We start from the raw sequence: 27,925 nt of genomic DNA, 5'->3' as shown, positions 1-27,925 counted from the left end.
GTTTATAGCCTTGTTAGATACTAAAGGTCTAAAAAATGAATTACCACCCTCACATGAATACTCTGCATTTTTCCAAATACTGGAACAGAGTGACATCAAGCGGTGTTAAACACAGAAGTCCATACTCCAAAAACTCATACCATGAATAGCTGGTGCTGGGGCAGCTATCTCAGGAAGGAAAATAAAAAGTGAATCGATAGATACTGCGGACTAACCAACACTGCACTGGTACAGAGTCCCTTTGTGTAAAGGCAAAGGTACACGGGTAGGAAAGTGTGTGGAAGCTGAATCTCAGCAGTCTTTGTTGTAGTGAGGGCCTAAGTTGCTAGTTCTTATCTGAGAAAGATTAGGTTTGCTTTCTGAATTATCTCTTCCTGGAAATGAGGCTCTTGACATTAAGTATTAAAACCTCAGTGCTCACCTTGCAAAATGCAGAGGAGAAACCTGACAATGCCATATGTGTAAAACACACCAACATTCAGTCAACTGAATGAACTCTGAAAAATTTCTCTGTCAAAGACCTGTTGCCTTTTATACTTGATCTATGTAGAGGAAGATGGTGACAAAGGACTGTTATGGAAAACTACAGCTATATTAAATTAAAATTTAAATGACTAACCTATTATATCTAAATAATTTTTTAGACTGATGCTATTAGTCTGAAACTTCAGAAGCTGATCAAGGCAGTAAGATCAAAGAATTGTCTTTGCAATCACATTGCGCTTCACTGAATACTGGAGCAGCACATTTTACTTTAAAAGTTCATTTTGTTTTACTCATGTAATTTGTATTAACCAAACAAGACGTGTCTAAATATTCTTATAAATTTCCTTATAATTAAACTACTAAAAAATTAATGAGACTGCTATTCTTTTTATTTAATTGAGTTCCGTTTGTCCAGTCTTGCAGTTACACCATGTTTGAGTCTGTCTAGTGAGTACTGAGAAAATGTATTGGAAATAAGATAAATCAACTAAATGTGTAATGTTGATGTATCTCAAATAGTTAAATCCAACTAATGTTTCTCTGATATCCTGCAAAATATTGCTCTTTGAACCAAGTTCTTATGTCTATGATTATCTACACACTGATCGATCTCTTCTCATTTGAAATCTCCGTTTATCAGCGTACCACGAAGTTCCAACGCTGTGCTGGTCATTCACTACAGAAGATTGCAACTACAAGTCTCTACTTGGGCCCTATAGATCCCTACAGACAACTTGCACCTAACATTCTAGAGCATTTACAATACTTTATATTGGGGCAACACAGCAGTGTTTACTTTTCAAACAATGGATCTGCTTCTAAGAGTTGTGTTGTGTGCTTTACTTAAGCCATACTGATTGTTTATTATTTTTTCACCTATAATAAAGTAAGGACTATGTTGTTGAGATACAGAGTATAAGGTTACCTAGTTTTACAGCAGCTCCTGCAAGTACCTTTACATAGTTGCTGAAACGTTATTCTGTGATTTCATACAGTCAATACTCTTTGGTAGACTGTAACAAATACTCCTTTGCTTCTTGTAACAATAGCACATAGCACAGCTGTGCATGATACTGTACTGCTTTGTACCAGGAAAAATAATGATACAAGGTGTAAAATATAGAAGGATCACTGGCTAAGTGCTCAGAACTACTGCAGCTTTTTGCCACTGTTCCCCTGCTTCAGTCTTTTAAACAGCTTTCCAGTAATGAGACTTTATCATTGTAAGAAGCAATTATTCCCCATTACCAACACTGCAATGCAGTTGCTGACTGGTATATCTGGGTTTCATTCATTTCAGAACTATTTTTAAGTACTATATCACATACCTGCAGGCTGTCAGCCACTATTGTGACAAGCTGTACAGCCTACATGATTATTCAGGATTCTAAGAAGGAATATAAATAACAGATTTATTCTTTATCCACAGTGGTACTACCAAACCTGCTGGAAGTGCATGTGTTTTGGTTGCGTGTTTTACTTGGTAAGTTCTAAAAAACATTTGGTAACAATATCTTAAATGTCAAAGCTACTCAAAGAGATTTTAATATGCAAGACCCCTGAGTCTCAGAATCGATAGGAACCATATAGAGAAAATACTGTGGGTTTAGACTTACTGGTGGGAAAGCAGAGTTCCAGGTTGCTGTGTCATCACTGCTTGTACTTATGCTAACATTGCAGTTACCTATCTGTGATGCGCTCAGCCCATGTGAGATCCCAGTACCCTGTAGTTCTTCATTTTGTTGTCTCTTCATGCTAGCCAGCATCTGTAGTTCAGATGAACTCAGCCTACTTGACTGGTAGTTTTTCCAGTCATACTCCTGTGAAATAAAATGGAAAAGTCAACAGTTTAGACAGGATCATGGAACAGAATCTATGAATGAAACAAACACCTTGGAGAATCTCTTGGGGAATCTACAAGAAGCTACAAAACTAAAAGAGAAACAAAATGTTTACTAGAAAATATTAGTTATCAGACTTCTCTTCAGCTATGAAGATGAAGCATATCCACACATAATTACAGGAAGGAAGAACAACACAAACACAGTTACGGACACAGTTTGGATCCAGGGTGTTTAGTGAATTTGCTGTTCCAATGCAATTAAAAACAGAAGACAAAAGCAAGCTTTCAGAAGTTCAGAAATCCAGCAGCTAAAATTGCTTAAGTATTAAATGCAAATCTTGAAATAAACCCAATCACACAGTTATCACAGTATCATAAACACCATCAACATAACATTCAGTTATTTGTGAAGCACAGCATAAAATTTCTCTGGAAAGTTACATGTCAGCACTAAATCTTAAGTTATTTTGGTAACTTGCTTGTGAATAGATTTTTAAATAAACATCACTGTATTTTCATTTGTCTTTGTACTCATTGATTGACTTGTTAATGTAACTCTAATTGTATCAAACTTGATCCACAGGCCAAAAGCTAAAAAAATACATGAAGTGTTTTGGAGTTTGTACTCACAGCTCACACAAAACCTCATGATAAGATTGTTTAAGTTCACCCAACCTGCTGTGGCAACATCTTTGTACAAAGAACTCCTTCTTTAAGAAGATCTTTCCCTTCTTTAAAGGGCCTACATAGATTGCTGTTTCACAAAGAAACAGGTCTAATACTCAGGGCCTCTAGTTTTGGTTCTGAATGGAACTGCAAAGTATTTCTGCTTGAAAAGTGAATCCAAGTAGGGACCAGGACTTCAGAGGCTTTAGATGACGGGAGTACGGCCAGTGGGCTGCAAGATGCTATGTAAGAGTATCCCAAAAAGGGACAGTGCTTTGATTCTAGTGAAGAGAACAGTGCTTTTAGACTAGGAGTTTATCATATTCCTGGTAGAAGGGGCAATCTCACAGTCTGTTTTGCTGTGGGGAGGTACAGGGTAACTGAAGACATCAGGAACACACACACGTCAGCCCTGCTAGTGATACGAACATCGCTAGCTTTTCCTGCCATGAAATCCAGCGTGTAACAATTCAGTGTCTTTAGGGGGTACAAAAGTCACCTTACCATCAGAAGACACATTGAAATATCACACGCTAGAATTATTACTACAACTTCCTCTGCTTCCTCCCTATGTATACAAGACACATGTCTCAGTCTTCTGTGTGGCTTGTAATCATGAACTGGTCACACCTGAGACGCAGGAAAACCTGAACTGCAGCTTTATCTTAGGAAGAGAAACAGAACAGCAACTTTCAATACCTTCAGGTTACGACGCCACACAAAACCTGCACTTTTAAAAACACTCAGGAATATATGCAAGTGTTTAATAAAAAATTATATAGGTTCTATTATTCAGCTCCACAAAGGTATGATGTATACAGCCCACAAAAGATGTTACATATTGGACATAGACGTGTTTATTTTAAGGAAATCATGCAGAAAGATATGTATATATCCTAGATTTTCACACGTATTGCTTAGTATTTCACATGCAAAGTGCTCGTGTTCACTAGAAAGGTTGTATGACACAGCTGAAAAAGGAGGTTATATTCAGTGACACACAATACTTTATTCTGTTTTAGGGAGTTCCATGTACCTTAATAAAAACTGTATATTCTGGGAATCAGAAAAGCATTGTTGTCCATCTGACCCCCTTGCCTGCCAGCTTTTTTTGTCCCTGGGATCGGAGCAAAGCCAGACAATGAAGGATAATATATTACTTATTTCCCTTCCAGAAGTTTAACTGGGGATATGCTCATAGATTCATTCACAGCGCTGAACTCCAAGTACAGGGTGTGCAATATGATGTACACTGGAAGGGAATTTTGGATCAAGGACAAATGGAGAAACCCTTCCCTTTTAATAATACACATAATGGCACCATGCAATGAACAGAACCTTGATTTCACCTCAAGATCTAGAATACTTTACCGTGTATTTGCAAAAATAGTTTTAGAATAAAAAAATGTAGAATATTTTTATTTCCTCATGGGTGCCATGAAAGCAATCAACAGCTACTGTCGCAATAGTATGTAGAATAACATTTCCTTTTTTCATTCTAGTTAAGAAATTAAGTACCACTCAGTAAAGACTGCTGCTCAACATTAAGTTTTTGGAGTAGCAACTCCATCATAGATTTCTGATGTTTCATTCTGACTACCATGATATTAGATTTCGCTTAAAGCCAGCTATTGCAAACAACCAGTCAAAATTAGCACTGAAATAACAAAGTAAACCACCTTTGATGGGAAGTGTGCCTACAAGCTGACAATCAGCAGGTAAATCTATCACATAAAAAAGGATTTATGACTGAAGGGCACTCACATAGAAACAGCTGCATGTGAAAATACGCAAATCTTTGTGAAAAAGACAATAAATTCTTCAGCCTACTACAAACATTTTTGATTTTTTACTATGTATCTCAAATTCTTAAGTCAAATGTCTTTGCAACCATTTTTCCTATGGAATCACCTCAAGTACTCCAAGGCTACTTTTTTGGCCCAGATAAATGGAGTCTGCCACTTTGTACATGGATAGGAAGATGACAGAAGCTGTTAGCACAGCTGTCACCCCTTTTTTACCTCTGGCTTTTGAGGCCCAAGTTTCATTCCCGAATAGTGAGATTATTATTACCATTTTTAATCCTGAATTAATACATGACGTTTTCTCTAGATCCTTTACTGAACATATGTTATTAGCTCAGTTACTATTCGTTATTTGTTCACTTCATATGAAACTTGCTATTTTATATCTGGAAAGTCTGCTTTGCTCCAATATATTAGCACTCTACCAGATCTACAGCTACTATAACTGTTACTGATCTTACTGAAGATGCTGATTTCCTGTTGATTTTGCTATAGAGAAATCTTCTGCATTTATTTGATTATTATAAGAGAAGCTTTTGGCTTATCTTTCTTGCTTCATATAAGAAGCATTTGGCATGCAGTCATTAAACCGACAGCATGAACTAGGGCTGTGCAGAATAAAAGCACTAAGGATAGAAAGAACATTTTTCTTATTCTGTTTTTGATACAGCCAAAACATTGCCCAAACCTGCTGTCTTTTCCTTTATGTCTATGAAGAAAGATGCACAGATTTTTGGAATTTTTACAAAACAATTCAAAACATTTGCTGTTTTTTCCCCCTCCAGCTTATTTCAGATTGTCAATCTCTCTTTCTTTTTTTTTTCCTCTCTTGTAATGGTCTCACTCCAGAAATACCATACTCAGAAAGGAGAATAGATGTCATGACAATTTTCTGTGCTAACCATCCTGTACAATAAACTCCTTGTAATAATGGAGAAATAGTTTGGACTACTTGTTCTGTAGCTTCAGATGACTATTACAAAAAAGCCTCTTCACAAATTTTATATTGTCTTAGCCACTTCCCAAAGAGAGAATTTGGTAGCTAAATTTGAAATTAAGTTCACTTTGTAATTGAGGAGAAACTTCTGATGTAAGAAGTAATTTTGCAATACTCAAATTTGTCTAAAATTAGTATTTCATTTAGTAATTAAAAGCTTATCTAGCTTTTTGTATATCCTTCCTTATCATAAAGTATTTTTATTAAGCGCTTAAAACTTTTGCTAGATTGACAAAACCTGTTGTTTAAGAGATTTTTTTTATATATATATATAATGACATTTGCATTCTTCTAGGTTCAAATGATTTATTCAGAATTGTTTGAATGTAGTTATACGTGCGGAAAACTTTAATTACCAGCTATCTACATGCTTGCAATATTACCCAGAGGGCTGTACTTCTTTCTTAATTAAAAATATTTGAACTTAATAATAGAGAACTCTATTAAAACATGAATAAAACATTGCAAGCAACCAGGTCCTTAAAGTGTATTAAGTAGTTAGCAAATTGATTGCAGGAAGAGTTGGTTAAGCATTTTTTTTCTTTACCAGTCCTCCGTATGAGCAGATTAGAAGAGACTACTTCTCTGTAAACTCTAATACCCTTTCATGCAAAGCTATTCTTTTCATACGTAAGTCTTAAAACAATGAATGGTGTTTCAAAACAGAAATAAAATAATTACATGCCCACAGCCAACAAAAAAAATCTAGTATTGTCTCGCTGTAGTTAACAATATTATGTATCAGCACTTCTTTTCTTGAAACTTGTGGGGACTTACAATACAAGTTTCTTCCTGCAGAACTGCTCCATAAGATACAAAAAAGCTTTATGTATATGTCAGAGGTCAGAAAAAAGCCATATTCAAATAGCTTATTATATTAATTTCAAAATAATTGGAAACATTCTTAAAAAAAACTAATAAAAATAGGTATTTGACTTTATTCTGATATGTGCTACTTATAATACAAAAATCCGTAATATAAAGTAAGTGCTCACCTAACATACTTTCTAATATAAACAACCACTATTTGAAAGACAGTCAGTGGCACTCAAATTTGGCTTAAAATTTTAAGTGTGGTCTAGAACAAAAAGAAGTATCAAAGAATTCCAAGGAAAGGGTTATGGATGGGAAAACTTTATTACTTGGTCAAATCAAGTATAAAAGCTAAATCTGCCAGATACTTTCATTTATATTTTGTAACAATAAAACAAAGTCTGCAACTCTTGAGTTTCTACACATTGATAATAGGCTTTGTCCTTGCAAAAAATACAAGCAGCAAATTACATGTGCAGTACATTTACAGCTACAAGTGCTGTATGGTAATAACCCTACTGTCTAATTTAGTAATCAACTATTTATCAAGCAGAGGAAACATGATAGCTCTTTTCCTTCATCTTTTAAAATAAAATACCACAAAGTTGTTGTAAAATATATTGAACACTTAAAAAATTTAATCGTAAACCAGCTAGGTAGTCTACATTTAGCTATGTTCTACAGGATAAAGTTGATCACTGCATTAAACACTGATTTTTTTCAGAAAACATCGGTCTGTGGACTAAATACCATAAACCTCCTTGGCCTGTAGAAAAGACAATTGTGGGGGAATACAATACATAGCCTTCAAATAGTGGCATAGGTGAGAACGATAATTAAGAAAAAAATATTATGTATTGTTTCTTACAACAAACAAAAGAATGAGAAAGCACCAGGAATGAGACAGTGCACTGAATAAAAGGAGATAATGTATTATTTTCCCCCGAAGAATAGTTAATCTCTGAAATTCACCATCACAAGGCAAAAGCCATATAGATACAAGAAGCAACTACACACATCTGTAGAAAAGAATTCCACCACCAGTTATTCACCACAAAGACAACACCTTTCAGGGATGACATTGCTAAGCTACGACCACTGGCAGGAAGCCTGCAGGGCATGCTGGTGAGGTATCACTGGATGCTTCCTCTGTCCTTGCACTGTTTTTTCCCCAGCCACCTACAACTGATGGCTGCTGGACAGAACATTATGGCTATGTAAGTCTTTGATCATAAGATCATAGTAAGATAATAAGATCATAAGATCATGGCTATGTATCTATGATGTTTGAAAAATAGATCTCTGAAGCCTGAGGAAGATGTTTGGCCTGTTCCACTCTCAGATGCTCAGGAATAAATCTAATCTACTCATAACACATTTAGAGAAGAGGTCACATGTTAAAAGATATGGATCTGCAGTAATTGTAAGTCCAAAAAAATTCTATCCAAAACCATGGAACGGTAACATACTGTCTCATTTGTGATTTACAGAATACAGCTGATTCTTAAGCTCCAATTCCTGATTCAAAGTACAATTCAAAGCACATCATTATAAATGGAAAAGACAGGAATTAGCTATTAGGAAATATTTAAGAACATAATTAGCTTCAGACAAACTTCTTTGAATTACTGCATGTTTTCATATGGAGAACACAGGAAGAAAAAAGTAGGAATCAAATACCACTGTGGTGAATATAACAATTCCTTTAGTAGCCTGGCAATTTAGCCTCTGACACAGCCTTACTGCTGGCCCTCAATCACATAGTTTATTATTTTTCAGGGCTGTCGCAGAGAGATTATGAAGTACCTAGATTAAAGCTCTTTACAAGGTCACTCATTAATATATCAGTTGAAAGTATCTCTATTTTCCTTTATAATATTTCAGCCCAAAACTATTTTATAACTCATATTTCCAAAGTCTGAGTTGCTCAATGACACCTCTTTTCATCTATAAACCTCTGCGATTTCTGTTTTATTTGGAGTACTATTTTGTGTGTCACAAAAAACTACAAAATCAACTTTCAACAGATGGAGCTCAGTAAATACTGTCCTGATGAAACCAGAATATATTTGCATGAAAAACGTTATTATTTCTTACTTCATACGGATATATCTAATATAGCTTCTCTATACAATCTAATAGTTTTATTTCAAAGTAAAAATCACTTACAGAAGTCTGTGTTGTCAGACATGAGCTTTCTCTTGAGATTTTCTTGAAAGACTTTTTACTGATGGATCTTTTTAATTGACCAGAAGCTCCTTCATATCTTTCAGTTTTTTCAGATTGATTTGGAATTACTTTAAAGAATTCAGATTTACTTCCAGTTGGAGAAAGAGAAAGGGTAGGCTTTAAGCTTCTCTGAGAGCTAATAGAATCTGTTTTTCTCACAGTGGAACTCTTTGGTTTTGGTAAGATGGTGTCTTCAAGGTTTTGTTTGCCGTGTCCCTTATTCTTCCAGTATTCGTTTCTCCATGACATGCTCTGTAATGGGATCTCTTTAAGAACTGCTGAATCAGATGTTCCTTGCCTGCTGTGGCTGATCTCAAGGTTTTCAGTACCCTGGATTAATTCATTGCTGTCATCCTAAATTTAGGAAATAAAGCAAAAGTGATTCCCTCTGAGCATCACACAATACAGTTCTACATAACCTTAAAATTTCAAAATGGTTCTTTAATCTCTGCTGCCTAACTCTAAACTTGCAAGGTTTCTGAAAACCTGTTGCCCTTCCTGGCAACTTCATTGAGTATACCATAAACATATTCTTAAATCTCAAATAAAAAAAGCAAGCAAAAAGTCCGTGACAGCGATGTCTTCCCATTGAATTATTAATATCCCATACTTTCACATCACATCTCCAACTTAAGCATAGAGGAACAAGTCCTGCCAGATCACTTCTCTCACCTCTGGTAATATCATTCAATATCATACTCAGTACTATCTGAATATAATTTAAGAATTTTGGAGGTTCATTTGTTAACTTTATGTTCATATTTCTAACAATGTCTCTGCAAAATACCCCATGATTCAAGCGTTCATTCAGCCCATCTCAACAACAAACAGCAAATCTGAACACATGGAAGAAATAATAATGGGGAAGCACATCTCGTGTTTGCCTCAACATTCTTATTGTCAAAGAAGAAAGGATGAGAGAGGCCTCATCTTCATCTCATCATGCTGGTCCTCTGCCGTATGTGACCACATTGGACCTAAGGCAGGATCTATTCTAAGATTCGGTAAGACACTGAGTTACCATCTTCATCATGCCTCTCACAGAGCGGTCCTCAAGGTGCAGTCCTACTGCAAATGAAAGCGATCCGAGTTTGTTACTGACTGCACTGAGTCCAGGACTGGATTACACAGAATGAAATGCACATTCCAGAAATAATACTTCAATTTTATTCATGATACACATTTTAGAAATTTATAGTTCTAGTCCCACACTTAGTAATTTCCTTGAAACACAAATCTGTATTTCCCTTTTTTTAATGGATTATTATTTGCCGTAAGTGATCTTAAAATCTGTGCTGGAAACCCATATTAAGTTAGGTTAAACTAAGATGAAAGATTGCTAAAGAAAACACTGTATTCCCCCCCCCCCCCCCCCCCCCAGCCATTAGAGATGAAAGAGTAACTGATTTATCTGAAGCTTACATTCCTCCCACCCTTCCATCTCTGTTCAGCCGTACAGATTTAGGTTCTAGAATAATTTGTTAAATACCAAATCGTGAAATGGTGCCGCGAACATCAATAAAGTTTGCTTGATTAACTGTAGTGCAGCATATGTAAACCGAAGATGAGAATGATTTTTCTGAAGAATGAGCACTTCCACTGACGTATTGTATTCCTTGAAAGAACATGCAGATGGGCAGTTCTGGATACATAAAGCTGATTGCTCTTACTGGGTTGTAATTTTAAGACCATCACTGTAAATAACTTTAGAGGGCCACCTACTAGGAGCAGATGGGACATAGTCCCTTTGTACACCGAGCTTTAATGCTATCAGACATATCAGAGTGAAATTACCTATCATGTAAGGGTACATTACCTTATTTAATTTTATTCCTTTATTCTTTGAATTGCATAAAGACAGAAAGATTCTCAATTCCTTTATTGAAGGCTTCAGCGATGAACTTGATTGTTACATTTAAATCAGCATTTTCGACAGCACTATGTGGTCATACCTGCCACAGGCACAACACTTGCCATCAGCAGGAGTTCTTGGTTTTGCTCTGGGTTTGACAGAATCCATAAATGCTGCCATGAGAAGTTTAATTATACAAAGTCTCTAAAAGAAATCTGAGCTGAAAGCATGGACGTTGATATAATTACAAAACAAGTCACTTCATGGAGAATAGTTCCAAAAGACGCAACTATTTTAATCCTTTACTTATTATTTGACTCTGATAATTGAATAACAGCACCGAATTACTTCAGTGACTAATTAGTAACCACTAAAAGGAATTTATAAATACTTGCTGTTTTCAGTTTGCAAGCTGAAATATTTCCTCCCCAAAAGCCAAAAGTTAAGCAAACCATAAAATTCTAGCACAGTTAATGTGCATATCTTATGGCTCTCAGTATATGCAACATAGAGTCAATGTTCACTTATTTGAATTTATTCTGATGCAGAACCTGTCTCTCGTATTTTACAATCGAGTAAATATTTTTGGTGGCTATTACTGATTTTCCATGGATTTAGTAAAAAGGTACACAATTCTCCTTTGTAGCTCCACTGACTTCAAATGTAGACTAGGATGAAACTGGGATTTAGCCCCTTAAACTGTGATCTTTAATTCATGATGCAGTGACATAAAAAATCCCAAAGAAAACTTTTGGAAATTTTGGACTTTTTACCAGTCCGAGACATTTAAACTACAAAGATATATATATTTTTTTTTTAATTAAAACTACGTCTTACTTGCATTTTCCAGGAGAAAGGCAATTATGTTCACATGCGATTACTTAAACTGTAGGTTGAGACACCCATCTTATTTGATACAGTTCAAGAGCGTGTACACATCCATGTGTTATACACAAAAATAATCTATTTGAATTTCAGTGAAAGCTGTAATACAACGATCATGAGAAACAATAATAGTGTGAAACCCTGTAACAATGTAGTTATTTCAGCATGTAAGATTAACATGTAATTTTAAAAAGTACTGCAAGATTCAGCATAACTTAGTCAAATAAATATTTTGTCAAATATGTGAAGTGGAAAACATGTTATGGCTGGGCTAAAGAATTTTGGTAATTTTGCAAAGATACCTTAAACTGTGCTACAGTGGATACTATTAAGTTAGCAGTCTTATGTTCAGCTATCACAGCCTTTCCAGGATCCTCTTTTCTGTATTTTCAGTACGTGAAATAAAACTGTTTTCTAGTTTACTTCAATAATGCAAAGTAGAGCAATCTGAATATTAAATGTGTATCCAGACTATCAGTATAAAGCTGACTTCAAGAAGCAATACAGAATGTACCTGTAGAAGGAAGAGGATGAATACGGGCAAAATGTGACTGCTAAGTAATTTGTTGGTTCAGTGACTTCTTTCACATTGAAAGAAAGGCTTAACTATGAATTACTAAGGTAGTAGATGGAGAAAAAAACTTCCTGATAATTTGTTAGCATGCTGTAAATTTGTTTATTATATCTTCTAGCTTTGTAAGTCCAATGCATCTCCAGCTGCAGTGCTGATACTATTTAGTGCAGTTTGCATCCAAAGATAATGAATGGAACAAAGGCTGTTCCCTAGCACACTCTGGGTTGAAGAAATGTTTATAGTTTATATAATACCTTAAATCTTTTTAAAGAAGATGGGCATCCTCTATCAAGTCACTCTTGCACCTCTAGAATGGCCGTTAATGTTGTGCCTCAATGTTCTGCTGCTGCAAAAGCAGGAGTACTTGGCTACTGGTTTCTTTCTCTTTCTGTACTTGACACTGGATCCCTGTGGGATCCATGTAGGATGATGGCACAGAAGGTTAGTTATTTTCCTCAATAAAAGCTTAAGTACCAGCAAAATTTAATGATTAATTTCACTTTTGATTAATTTATATAAATTTGTCTTGCTTTATAGTTCATCAGCTAAGTATGCACTGTGTTTTGAAAGATACTTTTATTTTTACTCATTTAGCACAGCACAGCCTTTACCATTTGTTCAGAACTTTTCGTTTGGCATTTTTACACTGCTTTGGAGACGTATCTTTCACAAATATCCCTCTCCCTGCCACCTCTGCTTCCGCTCTGCCCCCCCCCCGCCCAAAAAAAAAAAAAAAAAAAAAAAGGCAATCAAATTGGAAACTTCTGAAATTGACTAAATGACAGTGCTAGAAAGTTTCCATAATTCTTATGTTATGGAAATATTTCCTTAATTTCTACAGTAACCTCTCTGGCTTTTCATGAGCATAACAGACAAAGAAATTCTTTGTAATCCCAACAATTTTACATCTTCAGAGGTGCATCCCATATAGCACTGCTCATGAACTATTAGCCTGACAAAACCTGATTTAATTCTGAAATTCTGGAACTTTGTATGAAATAACAAAGTCTTAAGGTTTTAAGTTAATAAATAATAGGACTCCCCCCACAATTACAGAAAAAAAAGTGAGAAAATCTTTATTTCTTATAATTAGCATTGGCAATTTGGTTTCTCAGAAATAGAGAATATAGAGCAGTATCTGATATTTTGCTGTTATGTAACTTGGTTGCATTTTCTCATCTATGAGCAACAGATTAGAATGCTAAGAAACATATAATTAAAAATGAAATACTCTAGAATGCTCATAAAGGTAGTGACTTTCAGCAGTTACTGTAATGACACAATGCAAGTATTCATTGCATTGACAATTTGTTGAATTTCTATATAGTATCAGCTGAAACATTTGTTAAAAAAAATGTATTTCTTTTCTTTCATTAATTTTATTGCTGAAAGATTTCCACACTGCAAAAGAATTAAAGTTGGTGATGCTGACACAGCTCAGACAGGATATAAAGCAGAAATACCAATCATCAAGTGATGTTAAAAAGCCAAGATTTCTTAATTCATTTCTGACAATGTTGGTGAGCAAATCAGTCCCTGCTCACAGTCTTAAAAGGCACAATGAAGCCTTATTTACTGCACTCTTGCTCCACCATAAAAGACTTACATCTCACTCAAATATATGATGAAGGCTTTCCTAAAATCTTTTTTGTTGTAATGATGCACAATACTCACATCTCTGTTAGCACAGGGGCTGACAGAGAGGTTTCTTTTGTCCGCTTGTTTCAGAGGGTACACCTGCACTTTCACTCCTATATCCAGTTATACACAGCAACCTGACAAAGACAAATCTACCTGTAGGTACATGGGGAAAAGATGATTTATCCCCTCTGTCTAGCTTGAAGACAGAATCTCATCCTAGGAGTTTTAGGATGAAGACTACTTTATCAAGAATTACATGTACAAAGTAGCTTACCTCTTCACTACTGTCAGTTCGTTGAAAGTTTTCTTCAATCTGGGTTCTCCCATGTACTCCGTTACTGTCTTGCTTCAAATCCAAAGGGAAAATGCAACATTCTGGTGACACATTTGGAGACTTCCCATGAGGAGCTGATCGAGGTCTTGATGAAAATGTGAAAATCTCTTTATTATCCACTTGGTGATCACCTGTTTCACTGCTGTGATGTTCAACAGAAGCGTTCTGTGGTGAGGCTGAATTACAGCAGGCTGATGCCTCAGTAGCTACGAACTGCTCACTCCCATCCAACTGAACCCTCTCAGCGAAACTTTCTGGAAACACCCATTCATCTGAAATGTACAATGTTTATTTTAATGCCAAATACGCCAATTCTATGTTACCCTGCTCACCCTCGTTTGTACAGCAAAACAAGTTTTTCTACCACAGAAACATTCTGTTTACCAGATTTATACAGTTGGAAGAGTGACAAGGATGCAAAGAAAAATATCAGGCTGCTTTCTAAGTGAGGCAAGGTTAATCAAAACATTTCCAGATAAAAGCTCAAAAAATCTGCAGGCTATGATATATGACATACAAGCCTGCAATCTGCCAATTTGAAACTATCTAGCTGTTAAGATTTGAAACTATTCAACTGAAATTAATTCTAGGAAAACGTAATTTTATTACATTTGGCTATTGATCCTTTTCTATAGGCATTTTTGGTGGCTGACATTTAAAAGAAATAATCACACATAGTTGGTGGAAAGTTCGTAATATTACAATCTGCTGCTTCTTTATTGCTGAAATTCTACAGTTTCTTTTATGTCCAGAACTTGTGGTTTAAATCTCAATTTCAAACTACAGCTCTGATGAAAAATAGTGTGACATGAAAAATGTATGAAGATATCTGTTTCTCCAAGTTTCCCTGAATACAGGCAGTACTAATCTGCCAATTTTAAAACAAACAATAAACTACAGAAATGGATTTAAAGATTGAGTGCGCCAGATAAACATGAAAAGGCCATTTTTATACTCTTATTGTTAACTTATATTTTACTGTTTGGAATGATGGTATAGAAAAAAATGTCAATTTGATTGATTAAAACCAATCTCAAATAGCATCTGAAAAAAGGAGAACTGCTCAAGTATGCAATACTCCCTTATCTTCATTAAAGGTAGTGTGGTGTGGATTATTCACTAGATCTTGAAACTTTCTGGCTTATAAAACAAAGTTACCACCAACCACACTAAAAAAGCCTCAATAAAAAACGTAATAATAAAGTAGCACTGCAATAATAAAATGCTTGCCATCACAGAAGACAGTAAGTTTACTATGGTATTCTGCTCTTTTTAGTTTTGTTAGAAATTATCATCACTGCAGGCAGATTCAGCAGCTTTGGGGGAAAAAAAAACCCAAAGCCTGAACCACCACAAATGAAGGCATAGGAAAGAAGAATGAGACACCAGGAGAAACAACTACCTTCTTACTCAGTTGCTGTGATTTTTCCAGCTTACTGAAGATAGCTAGTAAAGCTACTGAACTCCAATTAATATCCTGAACAGTAGTTTGTACTAGGAACCAGTGAAAAGTAGGGACTTAACACAGCCTGTATATTCATGGCTTACACCCATTTCAAGTAAACTCTTTTTATATTAGATAATCATGCTGGTTTAAAACAATCTAGTAGATCATTGTCTATTGTACATAAAAACCTCTCTTTTGTACGTTCATAGAAATCTCACCTTGCTTTTAATTAGTAGGACTTGAAAGATGAGCAGGTAATGCATTTATTTTACAAATATTCTGGACTAGTTTTTTCAAAAGCCTCAAGGAATGAGTGAGACTAGTCAAAATTTTAAGAACCAGCTTTCATTTGTGTAAAACCAATGACCTTTTATCCTGATCAATAACTACAAGCTTTTCAAAGGAGGATACTAGAGCAGAATTCTGTCTTTGATCACTCAAGATTGTGTCACACTCTTCTGATAACATTTTTCTTAGTAAGGCAACTGGAATTATATGTGAAAGGCTGTATGTGAATAAAACAACTGAAATCATGACAAACCAGTATTAATCATGAACTCACATTTCACAGTTTTTATGCTTTTACTGTATTTTACTATCTATATCAGCCACATTTTTAAAGTAATCATTTCCCCTATAAAAATAAAATGGAAGAGGGATCTTCTCATTAACTTTTCACATGAAACTGAACACAGTATTAGGATGCTTGAGAACAAAGACTTAGGAACTTTTTTCTTCAACCTGATTCTGTCACCTAACATTATTTAAAAACTCTCTTGCACTAAATCAGTATTTTAAAATACTCAATCATTTGTCCAAAAGTAATCTGGCCCACTAAACCTGAAATTGTTTTGAATATGTTTGGCCCTGGAGATGCTGCCACATCTGGAACTCCAGAAAGTACTGTGCAGAAATGCCACAAAAATGTTGCTTATCCCCAAACTTCAACTGGCTGGACAACTCTCCTGTATGTAAAGACATCTTTTCTGCACCTATTTGGATGCTAAGTCAATTGTTAAGGCAATGATATTAAAATTTTCAACTTGCTGCATATTTTGAAACAAAAACTGTCTTCAAAAGTTACCTAGCTAAGAAATTTTTTTGATTTTCGGCAGCTTTTCCTGTCAGCACTCTGCAGTCTTCTGACCAGCCTGGCACCCACACTTCCACAGTTTAAGCTAGACATAATTTACTAGGTTTCAATGGCAGTGGCTTGACTAAGACCAAGATGTATAACATATACTTCTTTAGTATTCAGAAGGCCTTTTCCCATCATGAAATTACATTTGACATGTATCATGCTGTCTTTGCAGGTTTCAAATATGCACTAATAGCCCAGATCACTGCAATGAGCCCTCTATGGTATGGTTGTACATTTAGTGTAGAAATCGCTTAATGGGAATCTGCTAATTTTTATGTACAAAGAACTGCGAATGAGAGGAGTGGCTTGATTTTTATTCTGGCCTACTGTCTTAATAATAGCCAGCTTCCCTAACTGCAGTCTCACCTGTTCTACCCTCATTCTGGAATGACTTCTAAAGCAGTTGTTGGTTTCATTTGCAGAGGTCATTACAGATAAAATTTTATAATGAATTCTGAAGCAAAAAAAGGTGTTAAAACACTTATGTTTTGAGATTTTAAGTTGATTTTGAATGAAGTAAAAAAATATGAAAGAGAAATCATAAGTAACAGTTTTTGCCAAGTGTTTATGAAGGCAAGTAGAAGCTTAAACTCCTGACTTACACTCCTGCCTCTGCCACAGACATCCAAAACCATCTTATGCATCACGTTAGTCACCATTGTAATGTCTTTACCCAGATCAAAAGTACTTCAGAAATATATAGATTTAGTGTCTGTATAATATTTAGTCTGAATATTCTGCTTTTTTAGTCTAAACTTCTCTGTAAAGAACAGCATTAGTTTCCAGAGATGTTGAAGAAATATACTTGGGTTAATAATAAGTTAAACGCAAATATTAGTTTGAATACCACAGTATTTATTCTTAATGAAATATGCAGGAGGGAGACAGAAAAGTCTGTAAGGCTTTAAGATGATATTTTATGCTGGCTACAGAGTTCAGCAGCTTCTGTAACCTGTGTATGCATGTTGTTAATAGTCTACAAGTAGAAAGATACAGGGAGTTTTGGACCAAACTAAATCCCATTATCTCTCCACCACAAACTATACTGGATTTTCCTTTTAACTCAGCATTCCCATATCAAGTGTAACGAACAACCTGGAGTATTATCTTAGCAAAATATGCAAACTAGTATGTAATCACAACATTGCACAAACAAGGAAATGCAACAATGATCACCTAAACATCTAACTAGTTTTTCTACGCAGTCAAACTTACGCTAAAGCTTCTAATTGCAGCCTAACATTTTAATGAAGGTTTCATAAATAAGATTGATAAACTATAAAGAGTACTCATTTTATTTCCTCCCTTGCTTAAAAACAATTTACCTTGGTAAATACTGCACACCTGCTACAGACAACATGCTGATTTGAGGGTTATAATAAATCTAAAAGATATTATAAATAGCAGTCACTAATGTGTAAGGTAATAATGACAGCCACTTATGAAAGCTCCCCTCCCCTATAAAATTCAAATTAATATTTACTCAAGCTAATGGCCAAACTAGTGCAGTACTGCTCCAAGATCACCACAGGATATGGTTGCACAGGGCGCAAGAGCACTAAATGCCTAACAAGGAGCCAGAAGCCACGTAAGTGTGCACTTACTTGGTGAATGTGGTTTTGTATGTACTATACATCCTATGTATGTCAGGACTATGCTTTCAGCTGAACCAAGCCTGCGGTTGTTCACTATGGGGCAAGATCAGTCGCTGCGCCTTTCCTGACTAGAACATCAGTCCTGAGGTTTATGGGGTTATGATCCCAACAGTGTGCATGAACTGCAGCTACAACACAAGTTATCATAGAAATAATTCTTTTGCTTTTATTAGAACAGTATTTGTGTCTAAAATGTGAATGCAAATGTGAAACAGTTTGGGAAGAAATGGGTAGAAGCATTTTTGTTCTCTCATCTGATAATGTCAGTGTATGTACAGATAATGTACACTTCACTTTCCTTTGTAAATGATTTGTACAGTATTTCATGCAGATGTGTATGTTGAATGGTGTAATTTTATTTAAAGTTATTATGTTCCCAATTTTTTGTTAGCTGTTCCTGCTTTCAAATTTCTCCCCCTTCTCTGCGAACCTTTCCTCAAAGAGTGCCTATCATTCTCTGAGGTCAAATTTATCCAACTTTGGAGAAGTTTGGAACACAGAATAGAAGAGGACTTCCCTTGATGAAGAGGCTGCCTACAGGAAGCTCTTCAACACAGATGAATCCAATACCAAAACCATTAAGTCATCTACGTATAGTTAGACATCTTCATGCACTGAAAAGAAACTGGAATCTGCAAACTGAACTACCGGTGCCAAGCAATCAAAACATGGAAAAAAAATATTTTGGTATTCTAGCTGAAGAACAAGTAAGACAGGGATTCCTGCCTCAGAATCTTCAAAATGCGGGTAAATAGGAAGTAATTTAAAAATTCTCCAGAAGGCTCCACCTGCCTTAGTACCCTGCATCTTTTCCAGTCAAATTATGAAACCCATAATAGCAATTATAGATTACTGACATTGTCATAGTATGTGATTGCTTCTAAACATCCCAAAGATTAAACAAAACGGAAATAACTCACAATGTGAAGAAAAAAATATATGGTCAATCTTGAGCAGATTTGAGTAGTCTGCACACTTTACAAGTTAGTGGCTATGCCTTTTAATAGAAAGTAACACTGCTTTTTCATACACACAAGGGCTATTTTCACCATAATAACGTATTTTCCAGACACAGGCAAAGTTGATTGACACTGTACGACAAAAAATATCCACACCTTTTGGCAGATAGCTGTGAAAGGGAAAAAACCCATAAACTAAGGTGTCTTTCTGTAAATAAGAAAGAAAATTCACCACTGAACTTCAAAAACAAAACCAAAAAATGCTGATATTACATGGGTATTGTAACTAACACCCTAAACTCTTACATGGGACAAGTAAAATTTCTCATATATTTGATTTTTGGAGTCTTTAGCGTTAAATTTAATAGTCTGTTAAAGAATTATTTTTAGTTCTTTCCCTTTAATCATGAGAGCATGGAATTTTTCTTTTTTTTATTCATTCACTGCTCTGGTACTCTGCTTAATCCTGCAAATCTTTATCAATGCTCAAAAGCAATTCTGTTGCAGGGTGTTTGATTTCCATAATCCCCCACAACACAGACATTTATATTTTATGTGAACTGCTTCTGGGTCCTTTGAAATTTACGACAGATAGTCCCTCACACTACTGAGATGCAAAATAACATAAAATGAGCACCATACCGCTGGTTATCTCCCATGTGTATTTGGCTGCATTTTTTAGAGATAATCTTCTATGACTGTTCTTGTCTGATGACGGTCCTTGTGAGGCGAGTTGAAAATCTGCTCTTCCATTCTCAGAGGTTTTCTGAGTCTGAACTGCACGGTCTGAAATACAACCCAAAAGCTTATGAAATGCTTGTGAACACTCATATTGTGTGCTTTCCTTACTTGAGGCATGGAAAAACTGCATATGGAGCATTGTCCTTGGATACAAACATCTTCCAAACAGCACAGGAATCTTGTAGGGCAGCAGGAATATGATAGTTAAAAGAAAATAAAAAATTAACACTAGGTATTGAAGAAGGGCAAACCACAGAAGTTATAAAAAACAGGCTTGCAAAAGTCTGAAAAATAATAAAAAAACACTACAGTAGTCCAGTTATATATACAGCATGAGGAAAAGAGGAATATGTGTATAACCTGTGGCTACTGCCAGCAGGTGGTGATCCCTGGCTCAAACACACACATTACAAATACCTGTGGAGAGAATGAGCATTTATTCAAGGTCATGCAGGAGAACAAGCCATGATTTAATATAAATGTCTTCCATAATTAAAAGGTAAATAAAGGGCTAGAAAAAGAGAGAATGAAGTCTTATATTCTGAAGTCAGAATGATGCAAAAATTTTGACAGTTTGTGAACTCTACATATTCTTGTTTGCTTTATGCTCTTACCATTTTGACATACATCTTTAGTTACTTGGTGAGTATTTCTTTTGCATCCTTGATCTAAAGAATCGTTGCATGGTGTGAATGATAGCTCCAATCTCTCAATGTCTTCTTGACATTCAGCTCCCTTTCCTGAACTTTGAAGTTGGCATGATCTACTACTTTTGCTACCCCAGGTCTTCGTTACCTTGAAAGACATTATTTCCTTAACGAAAAACAAAACCAACAATAACAGCTTTCAAAATACCCAAAGGTAAAGACACATTTTGATTTAAGCTTATTTTTCAAATACATGTTTTCAAATTTTTTTTTTCTTTTTCTTAAAAATCCTTTAATTTAATTTAAAAATCTTTTCAGGAAACTTTACAGTTCACAGGTACAGTTCTGGGTAGTATCTTCAATATTTAGTGTCTAGTAACAGGCAGGATTTTTTCACTGAGTGAAAGGATAACAAAGCAAAGAAAAAGGCAAAAAAAAATAAATTTCACGATCTGGATAAAAAGACAGTGAAACCTGTGGCTATTCTAGACCTCAGAAGGAGTCCTTTCCTCTTCGGAGAAAGGAATCTCATTCTATGTCTAGCTTTCAACTGACTTTCTACAGAAGAGTCTACTTCCTTAGGCTGAATCCTTTATTCATGGTGTTTGTAGTCCCGACCAGATTCCTAAAGCCTGCATATTGTGTGCTGGCTGTTTGCCCTGGCACTGCGATTGACTGACAGCAGCACATGAGTTACTGTATGGCTGACCATCGTCCTCCTGGAGCATAGGGTGGTGCAGTTTCTGCTCTGCATCATAGCTCTCACCATAAGGAAAAATATTTACACACACACACAATTTCAGCAGTCTAGAAGAAGAAATTCAGAAAAAAAAAGAATGGTAAGAAATCATGGATTAATTTCAGTAGTAAGAGACGTCTGTAAGCCTAATGCTGAAATTAGATCAGCCTGCTCCAGCCAAGTTGTTACCTTTGAAAGTATTGAAATTCCACAATCTCCCTGTAACCTTGTTCTAGTACTGAATGACTTGACTTCATCGTTACACCCAGCCAGAGCTTCCTTGCAACTCGGGCCTGCTGCCTCTTGTCCTTTCACTGCACCTCTTAGAAGACTGGGCCTGTCTTCTCTACAGCCCTGCACTACTTGAAAAGAGCAACTAGATTCTCCCTCAGCCTTCTCTTCTGCAGGCTGAACAAACCCTGCCACGCTGCAGCCACCCAACCATTCTCCTTGCCGTCCACTGGGCATCCACAACCACGCACAGCAGTCCGGACACAGCCTCACATCAGTTCTGGAAAAAAGCTTAAGTGTGACTCTGCTTGTCAGCCTCCTCCTCTGCAGCAGTGCTGGCAGTTTTGTTGTAATTTAAGCCTTCTTACCTCGCCAGGTGCCCTTGTACCTACTCTTCTGTTTGAAGACGGAGGTGGCCCAAGGATCTTCGAACCAAACGCAATATGTGATACATCCTGAGTTTTATTGCTGCATGTATTGCCTTGCCCTCTATTAACCAAGTTACCTGTAAATAAAAATAATAGTTTAAAAAACATATTACAGTACATACAAAGAATAAAGATTAGTAATTTTTTCACATCGACAGAAATGAACAGTGAATACTAAACATACACAAAAATTATGTTCCTTTATAGCACAGTCCCAAGAAACATGCAGGAATAGCAAATGCACATTTTATAAAAGTGTGTCAACATAGAAGCAAGAAACTTTTGGTCTATTATATAGACATATTCTAATCTCCTTGCTTTAAAGATTTATTTAAAAAGGGGCTCTTTATAAACAGAAAAAAAGAATGGTCTGAATGATTTCTTTAGAACTTCAATGAAAATTTAACTTCTGACAGGAAGAAATCCCCCCTCTAATTAATAAGTAACAGTATAAATAAATAAAAGCACAAGAAAACTGATACAAGACTGTCAAGGTGTAACTCGCAGCTCAGACAAGAACTATTTACATTTAGTTTGCTTCTTGAAATTACCGAATCTACTGTGTTATAGCAGGGCTGAGCTCTAATATTGCAAACATACTCTATTCCTGTTAAAATATTCTACCCCTTTCATTATGATTTTTTTAATTGCTTAAAATGTAGATATGTTTTTGTAATTCTTTTCAAGCACAGAAAATGCCAAGCAGTCTGCAAGACAAACAAAAAGTATACATCGAATGCAGATGAATATTCTGAAAAAAATTTTAAAAGGGAAGAACAGTAAAATGGTTATGTCTTAATTTTATCACCAGAGTTGAAGCACTGCATGTGGTATCTATTTTCCTCTTTTTTAATTCTCCAAGAGAGATTTAATTCTCCTTTCAGAGATGATAAACCAGGGTATATTCACATTAATTTATAGTTAAAATTTACAATGTTCAAAGATTTTTTCTTGCTGCAACTTCAGTGTTAAATCACTATCTCACTTCAGAGATCTGACACCTTCATAAAGCAATAAAGTAGAAAAAAAACATTTTCTCAATTCTTCTAAGCATTTTTCATAGAATCATTTAATCTTATTTCAAGATCAGCTTTATTTCCACTGTCATCAAGGAAATGAAAAAAAGACCATGCACCAAATATCACAATGTACTGTACTAATACGCACAAAAGAAGCCACTTTCTGCATTACCTTCTTCCCCTTTTCCTGATGTGACATTTGGTTGCTTACTAACAGCTGCCATTTCACAAGATTAGATGACCTGTCTTGGTTTAATATCAATTTCTTTAATTTGCTGACTACCTTGGGATGTTGTTAGCTCCAATTGTAAAAGCAGATTTGCATGAAACTCTTTACTAACACATTAATTGACTGCAATTAATTACCTACATCTACACCTAACAGTGTGTGATGGCATAATGAAATAATATGTGTAATTAAAACTGGATGATACTTAATATAATTTGGGCTTTTGATTATCAAATAAACAAAAAGTTTAGTGGATAAAAATAACGTTTTCTTATTAAAATGTAGTTAAACATACCAAAGTTTCCATTTTCAAGAAGACCAGCTTCTGAAATGTGAAAAGTATGTCTGGAAGAACACATGCCATGTTCATAAGATGTGATTAAAAATAAAGATCAAACTTTAAACTGAAGTAATTTAATTTTAATGCAGGTCAGGGGCATTATCATTAATTATTTTACTATATATACCTAAGGGCTATATATCTTTGTAGTCCAGACAGTAAAACCCGAGTCATGCTTTAAATGAACATTCATCTTTCTGTTTAGATATATCATACACATTATTTTACTTTTTTAAGTTTTACAGTCCCTCGTATTTTGACAATCCAGCCAAGATACATTGGTTTTGAAAACAGTCACACAGAAACTGAATTCCAGAGTTTCCTCTGCTATTTCAAAAAGAAATTTATAATCAAACTTCAAAACAGAACTTTGGCTCGACTACTTGTAGGGTAATAATACTCTAAAATACTATTTTCCTTTTAATACCACAAAAAACAATACTTGCATGTGGAAAAGGCTGAATGTAATTTAGATAAATAAATGTATGAAGGGTCTTACTCTAAGGAAAAAATTTACCCCCTCCATTTCAGCTGCTGTAGGAAAAAAGCTGCCTTTACTAATGAGGTATATCAAGAGACAACAAAAGTTAACAACTTGGAAAAAGCGTCAGCATGGTAGCTTTAGTGTGGATGATAAAATCTTTATGAGTTGTTTTTCTCATATTCTTGTAAAAGCAGAAGAAAATAAGTTTATAAAGTATTTTCTTAAACCTTTCAAATTATCAAGGTTGTTCTCAAAGAAATACTTATTTCAAAGTTTATTTTTCTTTAGTTTCATGAGATGCTACACCTTAAATACTATTGTTGAATGTCATAGTCGTGTCTTGCATAGTACTGAACTTCACCAGTAGTTATCATTCCCTGTAATTTATCTTACTCTTTTGGTCAATACTTTGCACATGTATTTCCAGAGCATTTTATTAGAAATGGTGGAAATGAGTATTCACTGAACTCAAACACCAAAGATGAGAATCCTCAAGACTGAGAAAGTACTAAAACCAGTGGAATAAAAATGTATCTTCCTTACCTACAGCACCACTTCTAACATTGCCTACACTGATGAAGATGCATTGGAAATGGATTCTTTTATGTAATTTGCTTGTTCAGATGCACTTCTAAGCTACTTCAGACCTACTTCCTTCTCAAAAAACGTTCTACTGCCCTGTTTTAGTATAATGTATCAATGACTCATAAAAGGTGATACAGAGTAGGGGGAAAATGAAAAACTTCAGTAAGACACTGTGATTATTATATGGGCCAAATGAAAGGTTTAGTCTTGTGTCTTGTACAGAAGCCAATAATACCATAACAAAAGAGCGAAGAGGGTGCCTGTAGAGAGAGATTTCACCTGTGTATTTTTCTAAGCTTTAGCAGCAAGAAGTTTATGTACTTCTCAAGTTTAAGCTGAAAATAACAATCAACTCAACGTTTTAAAAGGGGCAAAATTATCACTTCTCCATGAAGGACATAAACCAGAGCCTACAAAATATTCTCATTTTAAAAGCCATTATCACCCTCTTTTTTAAGAAGTGCTTGCACATATTCCAGGATGTTTACTGTCGCAAATGGATTTACTGAATAACTCTACTAAAAAAAAAAAAAAAAAAAAAGAGTACAGATTAGTTATGTGCAACTGGATTTACAAAAACAGTAATAACCTGGGAATGAGGAAATTCTATTTTTAATATGTTTAGAATTCTAACCAATGAAATGCACTACTAGTGAAAAATACGGGGGTTTTCTGCACTGATTTATTTCCTCATTGGAAATGTAGCTGACATCTTCAAAACCCCAAAACTGATCCAAAACTCCCTGATTTTGTTCACCCACAAATCCCCCCTGTCAACAGCTGAAAAATTTATTTCATTCTTTACATAGTTACCTTAAGACCACTACTGTTTATGAATAATTTTACAACTACAGAGTTCCATTAATGAACACAATACATGTCTCTTACTCTATTACTGTTATTTAATGATGATCTATTTCATTACAAAGAGATATTCATTATTTTGAATCAAAACATTAAGGACTGTAAAGACATTTGCCTTAGTGAAATTTTGCTACTGACTTTACTGTAGGCAGGAAACAATACACAGTTTTAAAGCAAACCAGCATCTTTAGTAAAAAGCAGTTAATTGTCTAACCCAAGTCTATTTCAGCAATTTCACATTCAAATCTTAGCATTTGCTTCTACAGTTCAGTTTCTACTGATTCTTGGCTTACAAATCTTATGCAGACTGACATGCCAATTTAAATATCAAAACACATGAAGTGCTATTTAGAACAGGCCAATAATCTGTTCAACATCCAGTTTCAAACAATGGCCAAATACAAATGCTTCAGAAATGGCACAAGGTAATTTCAGTAGGGATTTAGGAAACAATCTGCCTTCAATGCAGTTCTTAGAGTAAGGCTGGAAAAACCTAGAAGTGCAAGACTAAAATTTTCCCTTCACATTTTTACAGGTGCTAAGTATGACGACATGTATATTACTCTTACCCTTATAAATTGCCAACCGATTTTGGAATCGTACAAATTTCTTTACTTCACCAGCTTATTGTAACAGTATATTCCACATTTTAATCATAATCACATTTTAAACATGGTATTTTCTTTTATCAGTTTTTAATTTTTAACTGCATCATCACATCACATGATGTCTTGGTTTTGTACCATGAGATAGGAAAAGTAGCTTTTATTGAAATTTCTTTGTATTGTTTTTACTTTATAAAATCCTTTTAGACAATTTTAATGTTTTCAGCATATCTTCATGTGAGAGTGTTTCATTCATGCTGCTTCTCTCTGAATCACTTCTCTGCGTGTAAAATCTGAGATAGTTTAACTGATAATGTATAAAGTATTTTTATAATAATGCAAAACTGATTTAAAGGTTTGATACCTTTTCCATTTCATATGAGTTTAAAATTCCTGCTACCCAGTATCTTAGGTTTTTTTAAATGTAGCTACATATTAATCTGAGAATTCCACTGAGCTATAGCTATGGTGATGATAACTTTCCTTCCTTAAGTCATTTAATTTTGACCCTTTAAAGCTTAACATTCTCCCCCAAGTACAATCCTTTGCATTTTCCAATGCTAGATTTTACACAGTATCACATCACACATTTACCTAGTACAGTGGTCCCTAGCTCATAATTTTTCAACACAGTGGCCACAAGAAATAAAAAGAGTAAACTGAAAGTTTGTTTAGCAAAATGTTTCCTGCGTGTTACCTGCTCCGTAGTTTTTCATTTAAAAGTACAAAGGGGATTGCCCACTTTACAAGTTTAAAACTCTCTGAAGTCCCACTCTACCAGCCTAGTATCCGTATCATTTTGCTCCCACATTATTAACTTTTGAGATTATTCATAACTATAATAAACAATACAGAGCCTAGAACAAAAAACTTTTGAGGTCTCCTGCTGTTAGTCCTCAGCTACAACAAAAAATTAAAATGTGATCCTATGTTTGCTTTCTGCCTCTTATTTTTTATCCAAGTCAATAGTTTGTACCTTGGCACATGACTGCTTAGTTTATTTAATAAATCTCTTCTATGCAATGCTGTGAAAGCCTAAATCATATTTTATTATCTTATATCTTACAGAAACATTCAAGTAACTCCAAGACACCAACAAGACAAGATGTCCTTTTTCAAAATATAAGCTGAGGAGACTATACATGGTCATATTGTTAGAAGAGTTACATTAATGTAAACATACTTTAAAAAGAAGTGTAGCAACCAAACAGCCACACTTCAATGTACATTCAGAAGACATACCTCATATATTGTTATTACGAATTCCATGCCTGAATTAGAATTGTTCAGGCTGCACATAGATCTCTGAAACTATAGAACTGACGTATTTATGTGCTCATGACACAACAGCTAGGTAAAAGTTGTCATGTTTTAAGACACTGGAACTCTTAACATGCACTTTTTAAAAAAATCATTATTTGAACGTATACTGTAGAGATCATATTCACAGTATTTTGATACAATAGAATACCTGTTTCCTGCACTGTTACCGGGCATCTCCTGCATTTTATTTCTGGCTTGTGAATTTTAGTCAGGTTCAGCAACTGTGTAACTTGTGGCACATCTGCATTCAGCTGGCAGGTTCGAGGAATAACATCTGTGGGCTCATTTGGCATAAATGGAAAACACATACCTAGAATCAAAAAACATGGGCTTTACTTCACTGAAATGACACAATGAAATTAA

At 35.1% G+C, this 27,925-nt stretch overlaps 1 protein-coding gene across 2 annotated transcripts in view; it reads right to left on the bottom strand.

Annotated features, from left to right (window-relative positions):
* The window catches only part of CFAP20DC (CFAP20 domain containing), an 84,224-nt gene that overhangs the window by 23,764 nt on the left and 32,535 nt on the right, over nt 1-27,925 (bottom strand). Inside the window, exons 8-14 of one of the 2 annotated variants that reach the window (XM_056338295.1) lie at nt 27,711-27,872; nt 22,054-22,190; nt 20,683-20,881; nt 19,970-20,113; nt 14,066-14,397; nt 8,780-9,193; nt 2,103-2,306 (exon numbers count right to left, since the gene is read on the bottom strand). In XM_056338295.1, the coding sequence (XP_056194270.1) occupies nt 2,103-2,306; nt 8,780-9,193; nt 14,066-14,397; nt 19,970-20,113; nt 20,683-20,881; nt 22,054-22,190; nt 27,711-27,872 (1,592 nt within the window). The remainder of the gene's footprint in view (nt 1-2,102; nt 2,307-8,779; nt 9,194-14,065; nt 14,398-19,969; nt 20,114-20,682; nt 20,882-22,053; nt 22,191-27,710; nt 27,873-27,925) is intronic. The other variant, XM_056338296.1, reaches the window with a different exon arrangement.

This window comes from Falco biarmicus, chromosome 4 (assembly GCF_023638135.1).
Source record: "Falco biarmicus isolate bFalBia1 chromosome 4, bFalBia1.pri, whole genome shotgun sequence".
Classification (NCBI taxonomy): domain Eukaryota; kingdom Metazoa; phylum Chordata; class Aves; order Falconiformes; family Falconidae; genus Falco; species Falco biarmicus.
Note: the sequence above shows the minus strand (reverse complement) of the source record. Positions and strands in the feature narration are given on the sequence as shown.